Source organism: Lutjanus erythropterus, chromosome 16, assembly GCF_056507025.1.
Source record: "Lutjanus erythropterus isolate fLutEry1 chromosome 16, fLutEry1.hap2, whole genome shotgun sequence".
In the NCBI taxonomy this organism is placed as follows: Eukaryota; Metazoa; Chordata; class Actinopteri; order Lutjaniformes; family Lutjanidae; genus Lutjanus; species Lutjanus erythropterus.
The window spans coordinates 17,878,034-17,895,210 of NC_139332.1; the positions used below are offsets into that span (position 1 = coordinate 17,878,034).

A 17,177-nucleotide genomic window follows, 5' to 3' on the forward strand; every position below is an offset into this window, starting at 1 on the left:
TCTCACAATCTCAAAATTAAAAAGAAACTCATAAATGCCAGAGAGGGATAAACCAAAACATAATACAAAACTTGTATTCATCCAAGTCTTTTGATGCACGTGCAAGACTTTGCAAGCAGGTGTGTTTCTGCCGAAGATGAGATGTTCCTGAGAGGAATGGCACGATGACATTTTATTTCAAACAAACCGACTCAGAGGTTATGATGACTTGTATGGATGTTATTTTCAGATGGAATCATTGTGGCGTGGTGTTGAGACAAGAGCTTGGGCCTTACTACAATTTAGAGGGGTGACAGTGGTGCAACGGGAAAGAAATTCAGCCCTGGACTTATCTGCTGGGACCTGGAGGGGGGCTCTCACTATTTTGAGAGTCCTTTGTGCAAGAGAAGTAGAAAATAGGTTGATTTTAGCTCCATTTCCTGCGTTACTTCATGCTGTTTGCAAGGTTTGTGTGACAGTCTTTCAAGTGGACAGGCTGTTGAACCAAAGTCCATTTTAAAAGCAGGTGTTTTATTGTAGGGTCATATTTTCTCACAGTAAAATCTTTAGTGACACTATCACTAAAACTCTTTTCTGACTGACTTCGATCTACAGGCACAATCAGCACACGTGTCACTTACTCAGTAACATCACTGACTAACCTGTGAAGAAGTGTCGTATATTATTTTATTTATTATTTATAATGTTTAATTAGTTAGCAATATATAATAATAATAATAATAATAATAATAATAATAATAATAAGCTGCTGCTGACGGAGTTACAAACAGCTGATCAACTTACAGTTTAGGACATGTTGCTTGTTCTTGTCAAATTATAATGTTGCGCTTGTCTTGCACTCCTGCAGCGTTCCTGCAGCCTGCCTGAGCTTCCTCAAGTCTGAGGAGTAGGGGGTGCTGGGAAACGACTCACTTCAACCATGGATTTATAGTAAATAGGATTTCAACCTAATTAATATACTTTTTATGGCTCATACTCACTACTGCAGTACTCATCTCATCTGTGCCCAAGGAAGATGACATCCTGTCCCCAGAATTAGCTCTGTAATTTGCACTTAATACATTATTCTTTCTCAGGCATCATCCTTTGTCTGCATCAGAGATTCTTTGAACCTTTTTTGTCACACTCCAAAATGAGGAGCAAAACTTTTATCCTAGCAATACATCGTTCCTCTTCTTATTTTGTGACCCACTGACTTGTATCCATAATAGGATTCAAAGTACTTTATTGCTGCCTGGATCCTAGCCTGACCACACTATTGCCAAACTCTCTCTATCCTCATGTGGCTCCAGTAGCTATTTCTAACTTTACAAGTGCAGCCACTGGATGACAAGTGGTGAGTAACACTTCATATTACAAACACACCAGATGGCTGAGAGCAGATATGGCTTATAAGCACTGTGGCACTGCTAGTGAGGGCTTTTGCTGCCTGCTTTATCATCAACTATGGTGGCTGGCTAGCACTCTGTCAGCAACGGAGACAATAGCCGTGTGTGTGTGTGTGTGTGTGTGTTAAGGCTGTCTGCCGCTCTCAGGCCCAGCCAGTATTTATTTAAAACCCCAGAGCTATGCTTTAGTTTAACCCTCCCTGTTTACATAGGTTTCACCACACACACATACTGTATGTACCCCCCCACACACACTGCATCATTATGAAGGCATGCAAGCAGTTTCGCTGCAATGAGCCAACAGGGCTGTGTTCCACTTTGATGAATGGCTCTACTACTAACCAGATAATATCTGTATGTTTTTTTTTTGTTAATCTGCTCTGAGGCTCTCTTCCAAGCGATGCGATGATAACAACAAGCTCCACTTGCATTGTGCTGCATCAACTTGTGTTGGCTTAAATGATTCTGGTCACAGCAGATAAGTTCAAGAGGCAGAATAAGATAAGAAATATGATACATACTGTAACATTTCAGTATAAATAGTTTAGTTTTCATCTAGACAAACAGCTTCCAATACACAAACTAAAACAAACGCAATAAATGTGTGTATTCTCATTGAGTTTCATATATTTCTTCTCTTAGAAGTAAGAGTTCCAAAAGGTTTTTCCTGAAGGACTGCGGTTCTACCCAGAACCATTTGCATCTAAGGAACCCTTTTTGGAAGACAGAGTTTGTCAAGGGTTGTAGAAAGCATTACATAATATATAATCTATGGGATTAATCTGTCAAATACAATATGGTTCTTCCAAGAACCTTTAGAAGACAAGTGGGTTATAGGTGAAACCCTTATAAAATGTATTTTTAGATCCCACCTCGTAGGTTTGAGATGAAGCCTATGAAATACAAAAGGGTTCTTTGCAACCTTATAAGCTGGAAACGTTTTGGATAGAACTCCCAGAGTGTTCTAGGCAGAATGATTTCTCAATAGAAGGTTTTCTTTTTATAGCCTCTGGTCCCTTTCCACCAAACTAGCTCTGGTTCTTGAACCACTTCCATTCAAGATTCTTGGAACCTTGGTGCTATCTAGTGAACCAGTTTTGAACGGAACATTGACAGAGGGGTGGTTGCTATTTGTTGGTTCCAGCTGGGAACCAACTTTTTAGGTTCCGAACTAGTTCATTTTTGGTGGAAATGCTCAGAACAGTTCAGAGTTAGGCGCTTGTACTGGAACAGGGCCAGTTCATTGTTGGTGGAAAGGGTTCTGGGTGGAACCTTTCAGAGGTGGGTCTAGGTGTAACTCTTTATGTTGGGTAGGTAGAACCCACCAATGGGCCTTTTTTCACCAACCTGGAACCAGCCCCATTCCTGTTCAAGCACCAAATTTTAAAATGTTCAGAGCATTTCCACCAAAAATGAACTGGTTTGGAACTTGAGAAGTTGGTTCCCAGCAAACAAATTGTAGGTTTTCCTTTAGAACCAAAGTGGGCGTGTCATATTGTGCAGATTGTTGTGCATTGTGCAATGCTGTCTGTTGATGACCCCCTTGATCACAATGGCACTGCTGAAAAAAAAAAGATTCTGCCAGGAACCCATACAGGTTGTATTTGAAGAACCCTGTGTGGTTCTACCTGGCACTTTTATTTTTAACAGTGTAGCTGTGTGAAACAGGCTTGTTTTTCTAAACAGTATCTCATTTGTTCTGGAATATTCAATATTTGCTCCTCTGCCTCTAATCTCTTTTAGGCACATTGCATTTTGACAATTTGCCTGAAAACAGGCAGGAAGTCCCTTTTGTGTGCTGTATACTCATCTGCACAGTCCAAGAGTATTACTCATTAAATAAGAGATGCTTATGCATGGTGTGATTGTGTTGCTAACAGCTGCTACTGTCTCTTTAGAAGTGCTGACTGCTCCTCTCCCGCTCTCTGGATCATTCTTTCTGGCTGTACAGCTCCTGGGACAGGAACTGCTGAGCCTAAAGAGATAGTGATTTTGCACACTGCAAAATGTAAAATGAGTGCACTCAGTCATATTCCCCTGTTGGATAAGTAGATTGAAAATTTGGGATTCAAAGCAAGGATTGTGGTGGAATGTGGAAGGATTTTTCCCCCTGCATTTTAAGATCTCAAGGAAACAATTCAAGCATACTTTGTATATGCATATACAATGTTCTTGGCCATCTTCATGCATATTTTATGCAAAATTATGTTTCGTATATAGTTTTTACACCACAATTTGCACATTAACACCTGCCTCCAGGGAAGCCATACTTCCACTTTAGGTTAGCATGTCCTTGGCAGAGACCTGCAGCTGAACTCACCCGTTTACCATGATACAGTGACCAAAGAGTCCTCTGTGAAGGAGCAGAGGTCAAACTGAGGTGAGGTATCCTGGATGAATATTTAGTTGGCTTTTTTTACTGACTGACACTGAATAGTTTTACAGTTTAATGCTGCAGGAGTTGTTTATCATGTTAGTCGAGTTTAATCCTGGCTGTTTTACAGGTGTTTATGTTAATTTGGGCTCGGCTCTAGTGCAAATACAAACCACAGAATTATAAAACTGGATAAAAATCAAACATTTTAATATGTAAAATGTTCAAACGAAAACAAGAAACCAAATCAGCAGCGCTAATAACGCGCAGGTCATCAGTCATTTACTGCTCTCCCTCTGCCAAGCATGCACCCTCAGGGACAAAGCTAATTGAATTGCACGTAAACAAAACCAGGCAGCAGCAAAGTGCCATGCAGACACACATCCCAGAAATCTCGGCATTTCTGCATATCCATTTCTGTTGTTACGTAATCACGGACACCTCGCATATACTCATTATCATTCAGTTTCCATCCAGAAGTTCTTTGTCTGAAGGCGGCCTCATTTGTCAGAGATGCTCTCTGCAGTTTAAAATAACAGCACATGTAAACACACAGGCATGTGTGGAGATAATGACTATAATGACTATGTCCACTAATACATAAACAGATACATAATGCATGAGCTGTGTGTTGCATGCAGACTTAACACACGGTGACTGCTTGTGCACAAGATAAAGATTAATTTATTCAGTACAAAACCAACATATATAACAATTTATAAAGTCAGTGCTGGTGTATTTTCATCTACTGAACTATAAGAAAATGTGAAAAATGTGTGATTTTTTTGTGTTTTGCAAGGATGAGATTGTGAGTGATTGTTTTAAAAAAGTATAGCTTGTTTAATTAGAAATTATGTAAGAGTAGAATTGAATATTATTTGAATCACCCTTGGGGGAATAAGAACTACAGAAGTTTAGCTATTTATCTATTTCATTTTGTAGTTAAATTATTTTCACTATATTTAAACTTATGATATGATAAAATGGAACTTAATATAGCATAGCAGTAAAATGAAAATAAAAGTACAAGTATTTATTGAATGTAATATCACACATGATATTAAAGGTAATGTTGCACATTATATTGGAAAGTAATATTGTGCATAATATTGGTATTATTGTTTTCAGCATCCGATTTTCAGTTGTTGCATTTTTATGGCCAATGGTGGAAAGGTCTTCCTGACTTGCACCATTACATGCAATATAAAGTATTCACCAAAATAAATCCACTTGGTTTTACACTCCACCTTTCACTGAAAGCTCAGAGAAAGTACAGTGAGCTGCTGCAAAATACTGTTGTTACCTGAGATCTTAAAAATGTAATAGTATAATTATGGAGTCATTACATGCACCGTTTTATCCAATCTCAACCACAGAGTTAAAATATGCTTGTTTGTAGGCAAGTGAGGAAATAACATAGAATGAGAAGGACATTTTAAACTCCCCAAGAATATTTTAGTGTTGAAAGAAAAACAGAAGGTCTCTCTATTATCACTCAACCCCTTAAGTATGAAGTTCATTATAGTTATTCCCTAAATTACAATCCACTCTGCCAAATAGGCTTCAGAGCTCCTCAGGCACAGAGTTATTATTGAGCACTTGGTGCCAACATATGGCGCAATTAAACGAATGAATAAAACATTTAAGGATATTATCTATCTACATTGTAAGACATTTAATTTTACGCTTTCATAAATTCTTGATGCATGCAGACAGCAGTGAAATGGTGAGCCTCTTGTATGCATTACATATGACAGAACTTCTCACTTTTGCGGCCGGGATCCTGCTCAGGGTCACTATCTTAAATAAACCATAAAAGGAAAAACATTATTATTATGCAAATATATTACACTTTATGAATGGACAAACTGAGCTTTCCCCTGTGCTCTTATATAGGTGCAAAAAACAAGGTCAGACAAGAGTAAAGGGTAACTCGGTTTTTAACCTTTTAAAACTATAACATGTAGCATTTCCCATTAAAACTTATAAAAACACTAGACATACGTACATATTTTGTTGTCAGTTTTGTTGTCACCAATATAGTGGCTGTTCCTGGTTTAACAAAAAGGACTGTACTGTTTAAAAAAGGTGTCTCTCTGTAGTGATTCTTTTGTCAGACTATTTTCGAGTTTGCCACTGACAGTCAGAGCGTGTCAGTGACAAAAGTAAGCACTTTTAGTGGACTTACTTTGACGACACATTTGCCGGGAAGGATTATGTTGCAGCTGAGTTTCGCTTCTGCCGGCTGCGGAGGTCTTCCTCAGTACTGGAGACATTTCAAAACATCTTGTACCTACTTTAGTTACATAGACACAAAAACACAGGAAAATAGGGTCAAGAAGCATTACCCTTTAAGTAACCCAGATATAAACCCACTATATTTGCTCACACAAACATAGATGATATAGCACAATCATAAATTATTTAACCCTATTTCATTTCTTCACATCACATTAAATCAAATGTTATTGTGCTACAGAAAGCCACAATTATATTTCTACATAAGAGTGACCAATATAAAATGATCACTCAACAAACAGCAGCCTCCTGGCATAGTGTTGTCTGTTAGCCTCCCACTCACTTTTTCACCAGAGGGCACACATCAGAAAAGACTTCATTTTATGCAGAAGGTAATTATTTTATTTCTTAATCTAAAAAGTGAACTATTCAGATAAAATGATTTATTATGAAAGTAATTCAATTGCAATTTCAACCAGTTTCAAGCACTTTTCAAGCTTTGAAAACAAAAATTCAAGTGATTTCAAGGATTTCCAGCACCCATAGGAACCCAACAATGTCTCCACCACAGATATCCTGTGACATAATAATTAGAAAAAACCTGTTTTTCAATCTGTTGACTGCTGTAGCCATTAAATGAGGACATCATAGCTGATGCCGACTGTGTCCTACAGGCTAAATCGAAGTGTTTTCCTTGGACGACCCCGTCACCACCCTCTCCACCCTGCTGCAAAGACATGTTCCCAGAACTCACATAAAGGCATATCCTTTTACTCTTTAGAGCGTAAAATAGGACAGGATCTCTCTGAAATAAATCTGCACTCCCTCTCCCGTGATGACCCATCACATCTGATCAAACTAATCCTGCGTTGTGTAAGCAGGTACAGAGATTTCGCCACGAGATGATGATAAATGAATAGCCAGAGCGGCACAAAGATAATAGAGATGTTTTTGCACAGGCGCAGCTGTTTGGCTACATCCCAGCTTTCGCCTAGCTGCCACTCCTGAGATGAGAGCCATAGATGCATGGGTATCCTCCACAGAGAGGTCGTCTCACCCTGCCAAGTCTGTCTGAATCCTGTCTGAGGCTGAGTGAGGAGGGACAACAATAGCAAGACGAACACAATCTATTTTCCACCCCAGTGTTGGTGACAGTGCGTCTGTTTTGTCTTTGTCACGCACATACACCACAAGTCAGCACAGTCAGAGGGAAGCCAAAAAAGACCCAGCCTCCCCTCCTCCATCCCTTCTCACTTCCTCATATTATTTGTCTCTATCCCTGCTTGGCTTTGCTACATTGTCATCTATCATATCGTCTCAAGGGTTCACAGATGCCATCACATTTCTCCCCCTGATCATGTCAAGTGGGTGCCTGGAAACTCCTTGTGACAAAAGTGTCGCCTCAACCTTTGAAATCTAAAGGGCCTAGGGGCTTTTTTTTTTTTAAAACAAGCAAGGCTGTCTGGCTGGCAGCTAGCTCAGCTGCGACCAGTCATCCTCAGTCAACGCTTGGTGAGGGGATAATACAGTCCGACACTGCAGTGTGTGTTTACTGTGGCGTCTTGATCGTTGATGGAGAAATTTCAAAATAATGCAGAATTTCATCAGCCATTTGGTTTATATGCATTATATTTTATCTGGGTGTAGACCAAGACAAAAAATAGAAAGAAATGCAAGTTTTAAATGTTTGACTTTGCTAAGATGTGCTTGAATTACCTGCTAGACCTTTGAATAGTCTAATAAAGGCACCATAACCACAGCAAACACTCCTGTTATTGTATAGATCAACAGTTTGTCAGACTCTAATATTATGTAAATGTCTTTTGAAGAGCTCTGTGACGGAAAAATATTCACAGGCCAAGCGCTACTCAGTCTACCCAGACAGGTGATATCAAGCCTCCCTTGAGAAAGGACAACTTACATATGTAAGGCTAAAACAGCATATTTTTTGAGAAGGCATGGAGGCCTTTCATTAATTAGGGATGTTAGATTTACCAGATGATGAAGTGAATGACTAGTCTCTGTGGATGATGCAGTTTCTGACCTGACAGAACTTTTATTTTTCCTCTAAATGCTTGTTATGTTTTGCATTTAATGCAATTAGAATACACCATTTTCTATAGATAATCAGAGGTTAAGATAGAAAGAGCATTCTTTTTTCAAGTTTGTTAATTTTTCTCTTCTTTTTTGGTTGATGTCAATGCAGCAATTTTATGTGGAATTTTACTATTATGAATATAAAAGGCTGCATTTTATGGTGTTGAAAATTTAAATAAAATATTTTATCAACAGTATTACTAGTTCGTATTTGTATAATGTGAATCAAATAATCATTAACTCTTTTCACTTTATTTCACATAGTGAATTAGAATACATTAAATCATATAATTTTTAATTCTTTAATCCACTTTGGTTGACTCCACGGGAATTTTACAGTATCCATACTGCAGTGGTGTTTAATTATGATTTTACATACGGTCAAATTAGAATACAGAGTTGGTTATTTTAATTTATCACCAGATTTAAATCAGAGTAGCCCCCCTGGATTCTGTGATTGTCTTGCGCCACCTGGTGGACATTACTCAGCAGTGCACACCAGCAGTGAGTTGAAACACTTTAATGTTTCCTTATTAATGACATTAAAAACAACTTAAAACGTAATAGAACAATTAAGATAAATGTGTATGAGTCAGCGTGTGAAAACGTTTGTAAAACATTGAAGTCTATAATCGGACTGTCGACCGCTGGATGCGGAACGTTTGTTAGCAAGTCGCGGTTTAGGTACAGCCACGTTTACAGTAACACCACAACTACAGCTTCCAAGATGGCGGCGCCCGTAATTGAAACATGCCATGTAGCTTGTTGTGCAAACAGGACACCAAATGTTGTTTCTTGGAGTCGTGGAGGGACTATTGCTTTTGGGACATGTAACTCCGTGGCTCTGTACGACCCACAGGTAGAAAAATCTGTCTAATTTCCACCGTAGAGTCAACTGTCGGTGTTAGTTGTCGCGGCTAACGATAGCCGAGCATCCTGTAGCTGTGAAAAAACGAATATTTTGTTCGTTGTTTGAGTAAACACACATTCTGGTTTTACCTCAGGACAGAAGAGTTGTCGCTGTGCTGAATGGACACGCAGGCAGAGTGAATACAGTCCAGTGGGTGCACAGAGAGGACTGTGGTGAGTGTGAAGGAGGAGGAAACTGATGGAGCTGTCAAACTGATGGTTGTGATCTGCTATATTAGTGTCTCGACTATTTGATGTAGATACCGCCACAATAAATGAACAGAAGTGAAATGTTTTATTAAGGCTTGGTTTAAGTAAGGCAGGATATCTGTGGATCTGAAATTACATCGCTGGTGTAAATGACAATCGTTTTCAACAAGTTTTTCTCAAAAGTTTGAGAAAAGCCAGGTTCGTTACAACCTTTATATCAGGCCTGTGCAATTACTTTTTAGAAGGGCTAGATCTGAAAAAAGTATAGTGCCAAGAAACTGTTTACATTTCCTATGGCTAACCTTTAATTACGGATTTAAATGTGTGTAAAACACTGCTTCTATTATTTTCTTCTGACTTTATTGTTTTTTCCTCAATAGATCCGTTCTGACATGAAATAGCAGGTATTGGTGTTACCAGTGATTCTAATGAAGGTTTCATTACACTGGAAAGGCTTTACTACACTGAAGGAGATTAATAAATATGATTGGTAACACCAGTGTTGGTGGATTGGGTGATACATCTATATTATACTGATATCATGATATGAGACTTGATATTGTCTTAGATTCTGGCTATTGTTGCATCATGATATGGCAGAAGTTTTCAGCTTTACATTACAGTAAAGTGATTAATGTTCTGAATTTACCAGACAGTTCTAGCCATTCTGTTATTTGCCTTTACCTATTTAGTCATTATGTTCACATTACTAATAACTGAGTTTTAGTATTTTGTGAACCAGCGGTAGTCATCTGTACATCGATATTGAAGTATTTGGGGAAAAAAGTGTTATATTATTTGATATTGTAGTATTTGTGTTGTGGCCTAAAAATGTAGAGATTTTATTTATAAGCCATGTTGCCCGGCTCTCATTTACCCTACTATTTCATGCCAATACAGCTGGTGTGAAAAAGGTCAATTGGGGAAAAAAAGTGTACAAAATTACAGGACAGTTTTGTAATCCTAGATTAGAGCCAGCTTGATTTAAGACCAATATTGATGCATTTAGTATTTCTCATATTTATAAATAATCAAAGGGCCAGATTGAGGTTGCTGAAGTCCTGTTCAGCTCATGGTCCACTAATGGAATATATACTGTATGGTCAAAATATATATTGACAAACACCTCAACTTTTTACACTTGACTGTTGAACATCTCATTCTGAAACCATACACATTATTTTGCTGCTTTAAAAGCTGCTCTTCTGGAAACTCTTTCCATACGATTCTTGCTGCAAGGACCTGCTTCCATTCAGCAACAAAAGAGCTTCAGTGAATTCAAGCAGCTGGAAGCACATTATTGTCTAAAAATATCTGTCTATGCTGTAGCATTAAGTTTTTCCTTAATTGTGGCATAGCACAGACCAAAAGTGCACAAAGTAGTTTTAGCCATATGGTGTATCCTTAATTTACTGTGTTTTTATTGTTGCTGCAGCTCCAGAGAGTCATCTTGTTTCAGGAGGCTCTGACAATCGGCTCATCATCTGGGAGGCTCAAAATGGGAAGGTAAGCCACCTGTTTCATTAGACAATGTTACTGTCTCATTTTTTTTTTTTTTTAGATGTTTTCTAAAGTGTGCTGTGCTGTTTCCAGTTCATCCAATCAGTGGAGTGTAAGGGCCATACTGGTCCAGTTTGTGCAGTGGATGCCATCTATGTGGAGAGCTCAAAGATCCTGGTGGCCTCCACAGCATCTGACTCCACGATCAGACTGTGGCTCTGTAATGAAGACAAAGAAGGTTAGAGATACAAAATCCTGGAAAAGCGTGTGATTTTGCTATGGTACACTATTTTATTGCCATAATAATATTGAAACATATATAAAAGAATAGGGCAGGATTGGTTCTTATTAATTTGGGTGGTTCCCAAACTTTTTCTTTCCGACTCTTTTAATGTGAAACAATGTTTACTTGACTTAACTCTTGTTCAAACCCATGTGATTTGGAAACATTTCAATCGAAGAGCAATTTTTCCGTCTCACACTCTTTCAGTTAAATGATTTCAGTGGCATTAAGAGGTAAAACTACAGTATACTGTAAGAAAACTGTTTTAAAAACAGAGAAAAGTTTAAAAGATGACCATGATTTTGTATTTGTGCTCAAATAATTGATTCATGACCCTTTTGATTCATCTTGTGACCCCTGTTAAGGGTTCAGACCTCTGTTTAGAAACCACTGATGTAACCTTTTGAATATTGTCAGTATTATGGAAGATCCTGAAGAATCCTGGGTTTTTCAAAACATCAAATCAAAATTTAACAGGTGCCTCACTGCAATAGATTTTTGAGTTTAGGGCTCAGACTCTGAAATTTTGAAAAAGTTTTACCAACTACCACTAAGTTATCAACTCAAGTGAGAGTGAATAAGTCTGTAATATTTATTTTCAAGGTTCATCACTAAGTGTGAACAGTATTTTTAATGCATTTTTTTCTAAAACGCAAAGATTCAAGATTATCTAAATTAGAAAAGTAAATTATCTCAATTAAAGATTATTGGTCAACAAAACTTTTTTTTTTAAGTTTATTTCAAAATTCAACTGCAGCAAAAGTTTGAGTTGTTTCAAATGTTTTGTTTTGTTTTGTTTTGATGTGGCACTGTATCCAAATAGTAACAGACTCACATATTAGACCTACTTTATAAATAAATAATCAATTTATTCAATCACTTACAGTTAGAATATCTGCCCCCTCGTGGCTGCTAATGGGCATGACAGCATGATAATTTGTCTCACCCCTGCAGTGCTGCAGAACTTGTAACGGTGTGTAAAATCTATGACATTGTGTTGATAATTGACTCTCTCTTAGTTTAAAAATAACTTAACACATAGGCAGCACAAGAAAAAGGTGAAATGCCATGTTTTGTTTGGACAGATAGGACTATAAATACAGTGGAATCTCTCATTGCAATTTAAATTAAGTTGACAGAATCACAATAGCTGTATTAATTGTAATATTATTTTAATTTCTTTATATAGTTGTATATCAGTGCTGTTCTAAGCTGTCATCCATATCTCCTTTTCTTTGTGTTTTCAAAGCTGTCACCCATAACAGCTTCACTTTGTTGAAAGTTTCTATCCACCTGTCACTGCAGTTGAACACTGATGCTACTTGACAGTCATGGAAAGCATGTCTGTATGCAGACTGGTCATAACCTTGGGGTGTTTTCCTGGATAAAAATACTATCTATGTTTCGTTGGTGCCTGTATGCAGATTGTGGCAGCTCGAAAGACCCGTGGCCTCTGCACAAAAGGGAGACTCTTTAGACAAATGTCTCACACATGAACAGTAAAAAGGAGTATTTGTTGTTGACACAAAAAACACAAACCATATAGTTATGCATATTAAATATCTATTACTTTTAATTGTGTAGCAGTATTAGTCCTAGGGCATCAGAAAGCTTAATTCAATGTGCATGTGTGTTCCTCAGCTGAGTGCCTCCATACCTTATCATTTGGCAGCAGTTTCATGATGGATGTGTCGCTAGCACTGTTGCCAGGCAGCAGAGGTAAGCCTAAGCTGTTCCTACACAGACATCCTTTAAGTTGTGCACCGCACACACTCAAACACACAGACATTTTTCCTCTCATGTCATCCATCTCAATTTGCACCACTGCTTTAGTGCCTGTAACCGAATGTCATATTCAAAATGCAGCCTGCGTTTGAAGTGTCTTGTGCCATTTTGCCTTTCTAGTTTACATGCCTTTCGTCAGTTTGATGCTGTTCTTCATCTTTTCCTTCCACCACGTGCCTGTTTAAAAAAAAAAAAACGAGACCTACTGTACATGTAAATGTATGCAGCCTGCCATGCTATGACTGTGTGTGAAAACCTAACCTTCTTTTCTCACAGTGCCCGTTCTGGCCTGTGGGGGTGATAACTCTCAGGTACATCTGTATGTGCAGTCTGACAGACAGGTAAGCCCAGGCTGATACTCTCTCAGGGGCAGCTCATTCATGTATTCTGTGCCAAATCTTTAATTTGAATTTCTGAAGTTTTCAGGGCAACATTTGACCTTCTTTGAATTGCTCTACAACAGCTCCTGAAAGCAATGTCACTGCAAGGACATGAAGACTGGGTCCGTGGAGTGGCATGGGCGTCTCTAGGTGAGTGCTGCTGTTACAGGATGTTTGCACTTCTCACTTAACTCAAAGACAGATATACATGCAATATACACTGTGCAAATCACATGTGCCTGCTTTAGGCTAAGGCAAAGGATTCCATAAATTTTCTTCCAAGCATGTAAGCATGATAATGATCATAATGGCTCCTATGCCATTACTGAGTTGTCAGAGTGGATGCAGATTTGGAGCAAGATGCAAGATTTCATCCAAAATTTCAAGATGTCAAGGGCTACTTTTAACTTTGTCTGTCACTGCCTCTTCACAAGAGTGCTCTAAGACACTTCAGGCACATGAGTGAGGCTGTGATTTGAGCCCAGGATTTTTATTTTTTTTTTGGGTCGGTGGTGACAGGAGTAATGACTCAAATCACTAGGGTTGGGTTTTGGCAAGCTCCATGGCACTGGTGTCAAGGCAGTCAGTCAGAAATTGATTAGATGGACAGATTTTTAAAACGACTAACTACTATGGCAACAAATGAATGATTGTTGATGTTGATGAAAAAAAAAAAACTAAGGAAACATAATGAGGAGTATCTCCAGTATGGCTTCATCCAAAAGGACGGGATGCTAAAGTGTTGCATATTGAATACAGGTATTCTGTGTGACGTAGTGCGCATATTTTTAATACTTCTAATTTTACAATACATTTCTCACTTGGCTGAAAAAGGAAAAGAACCTCTGGTTAAAGGTGTGATAAGTTACAAATAGAGGCTAAGGATCTAGATATTTGTTAGGATGTATTCCAGTTGTGTGGATGCAAATCATGGCAGTTTTGGGATGTAATACACCTGCATGTTTCCGATATGATGGTTTTTGTCTTTTGAAGGCTTGAAGGTATTTGCTTGTGGTTCAGTTTATCTCAAGCAAGCCTGGAAACCTGGATGACATCAGGCTTTAAAAGAGTCAGATAACATGTGATTGGTTGAGTGCTGAGAGGTGGAATGATATTTCCAGTCACAACCTTCAACAGAAACAGAAAGACAGACAAGTACATTTTGACCTCCTGCCAGCAAAAAGCAACAAAAAGACTGTTTTTTCTTTTTGGGTCCTTGGAGCATTAAAAAAAAAATCTAAACTAGACAGTGTGTGTCCAGCTTTTTAAACTAGTTATTTTGACTCCAGCTGCACCAACCAGTGTGCTTTTCACAGAATTGTAATGCACATGGCAATGCGTGGATCCAATCCAGGCTCTCCTAATTGTGTAACCCTCTTCAAGAGCACTTCATTACTGCACTGTTCTGACTGTGTAAAAGCTATTTCATCTCCTTAACCAGCCCTCTCCACCAGTGTCTCCGTCCCACTCACAGTCTATGACCTACTCCACACTGCCAAGCTCCGAGCCAGCAAAGAGACACAGAGAAGTTTGTTTATACGAAATATCCCCATAGGAATGACAAAATCCGCTCTCTGCTGTGATAGTGGTTAAATAAATCATTCTGTTCTTTTTACGACTTGGCAGATGGCAAATTGCAGCACTAGAGGTGCCATTTGTCATAACTATTAAACACTGGGATTCAGAGCATGATGCTGTTTTCTGTCTTTGTATTTCCTACTGTAGGCTATTTTCTAAATCAATTTCTTTACATCAATCTTAATAGAATAAAATAAGCAAAAGTTTCAGATCAGGTGGTCAAATGTTGTCAACCATGGCCTTTACCAGTTTTATCACTTTGGGTGTTGCAATGTTAATTTTTGCTGAAGGGAGGACAGTCTGACTTTATTGGAAACACAAGGGAGAGTCTATTTTCGTGTTTTAGTTCAGCCTTCCTTTGAAAGATTTATTATATAAAAAGATCAAATAGTTGCATCAGAAAGACTGTTTTCATGTGCAGCATGGGTCATAAAGGTGCATTTTGCATGCAGAGCGTCATCCCTGTCTTTGTATCAGCTAGTTAATGTCAGTTTTCACAAACTGATGTGAACACGTACTCGATCATTCCTTCTTTCACAGTCAGCCGAACTGTAACCAAACCACTGAGGGTGCCGCTTACATGCATCACTTTGGCTGTAAAACACCAAACCAGCTATGTGTTAAACCAGAGCCTGGCGGAGGCGTAGCATGAGTGTGTGTGTGCCATACACAGCTGTCTCCCTCTTTCCTGTACTTGTGTGAGGAGTTTAACCATTTGCTGACTGCGATTTACTTGTGTTTTGATATTTTCTGGTGCCCTGTTTGGCTCATTATGATCTGATGTTATTCATATTTATTTTCATTATTTTGAATCCAGACTGGGGCAACAAAAATTGCAGGGTGTCTGTGCCCATTTCGCTCATTCTGCTCCAGTGCCAACTGGCTGTGAGTAAAACAGCTTAGTGGTCAACAGTGAGAGTCATTGCTTGCTTTCTCTCTCTCCTCTGCATGTCAGGGAGAAATTAACTTTAATTAACCAGCAGTATTATTAGTATGTTGTTTGATATCAAAAATGTTAATAATACAACTATACTCTCGTTGTCATCATAGGTTCTCCTACTCACTTGGACAGGCAGGTTAAGACAAGGTGTTTGCAAACTGCAAGCTCACTAAATCAACTAAATCCTACACACTGATCCTTCAGAATTTGGCGATACTATTTGCACCCAGGTTGGAATAACCAACATGTCTATTTACACCTGGGTGTAACATGGCAGAGATGAGCACCCATGTGTCTGTAGCCAACAATGCTATTTGAACACGGCAGAGAAAAACCATGATCTTTCCCTAACCTGACCAAGTAATTTTGTTGATTAAACCCAACCAAAATGTGACTGAAAACTGAAAAAAAAAAATATAAAAAAAAATGCAATTACAGGTACCACTGACATGTAATTTCACTGTACTGACAAATTATTGTTGTCTAGGCCTGGACTCAGACTGTGCTCTCCTGCAGGAAAGCCCTGCACTTAACCAATTCATCCACCGCAGCCTCTTTCCGAGAGTGAATTTGTTTCTCTTTATAGCTAAAATAAGGGGGTCGGGTGTGAATAGCCAAATTGCTGCTGTGTTACTATTCATAACCTGACACAAATAAGACACTCAACATTGCAAATTTTATGCATAAAAAACAAACAAACCACACACCCATGATTCAAGACAATTTTAAGTTCCAACTTTATTTTTGCCTATGGGTAAATTATTTTTGCAAGTATCAAAAACAGTTTTCCATGAAAGAAAGTCACCAGCACAAGTAGTTTCAACAGAGTTTCTGATAAGTAGCAAAAAACAAGTCATCATTGTCATCATTACTTCATGACTGACAAAAAACAACGGCCTCCCTCCCACCTGTCCCAGCATCCAGGAGGCCTTAGATGGAAGCAACAGAAGAATTTTTATTGTGTCTGTTTATCTTGGCAGAGGCAAACCTGGGCCAGTGGCCATTGGGCTTAACCTGAAACGCATAACCTGACAGACGGGGGGGCACTCAGAGATAGTTGCATGTGTTTTGTTTACCACCTGTCTGTCTATATTTGGCCTGTGCTCCTGCTGCCTTACTGGCCAAGTCACAGTCAGCAGCATTCTTCTATAATGCCTTGATAACAGTTCTAACAAAGAAATGAAGAAAACAGTCTGCTGGGTGTGTAGATAAGCAACTATTTGCTAAGGTGATAAATATAAAACCCCAACTGCAAAAAAGTTGGGACATTGTGTCAAACAAATAAAAACAGAATACAATGATCTGCAAAAAACTGTTTGGCCTATATTCAGTTGAATACAGTACAAAGACAAGATATTCACTGTTCAAACTGATTAACTTTGGATTGAAAAGTTGATATCAAATTAAATTTTCTCAAAAACATCAATTTTATCAAAGCCCCACAGCAGAGTAAATAATTCAGAGGCAGTGTTGTTAAATTCAATAATCAGGTATT

At 38.5% G+C, this 17,177-nt stretch overlaps 1 protein-coding gene across 1 annotated transcript in view; it reads left to right on the plus strand.

Moving 5' to 3' along the window:
• Positions 1–8,796: 8,796 nt before the first annotated feature.
• elp2 (elongator acetyltransferase complex subunit 2) overlaps positions 8,797–17,177 on the plus strand; it is a 33,500-nt gene continuing 25,119 nt past the window's right edge. Inside the window, exons 1-7 of the mRNA XM_084739321.1 lie at positions 8,797–8,956; positions 9,102–9,180; positions 10,652–10,722; positions 10,810–10,954; positions 12,641–12,718; positions 13,061–13,125; positions 13,248–13,314. Of these exons, the coding sequence (XP_084595447.1) occupies positions 8,825–8,956; positions 9,102–9,180; positions 10,652–10,722; positions 10,810–10,954; positions 12,641–12,718; positions 13,061–13,125; positions 13,248–13,314 (637 nt within the window). The 5' untranslated portion in view covers positions 8,797–8,824. The remainder of the gene's footprint in view (positions 8,957–9,101; positions 9,181–10,651; positions 10,723–10,809; positions 10,955–12,640; positions 12,719–13,060; positions 13,126–13,247; positions 13,315–17,177) is intronic.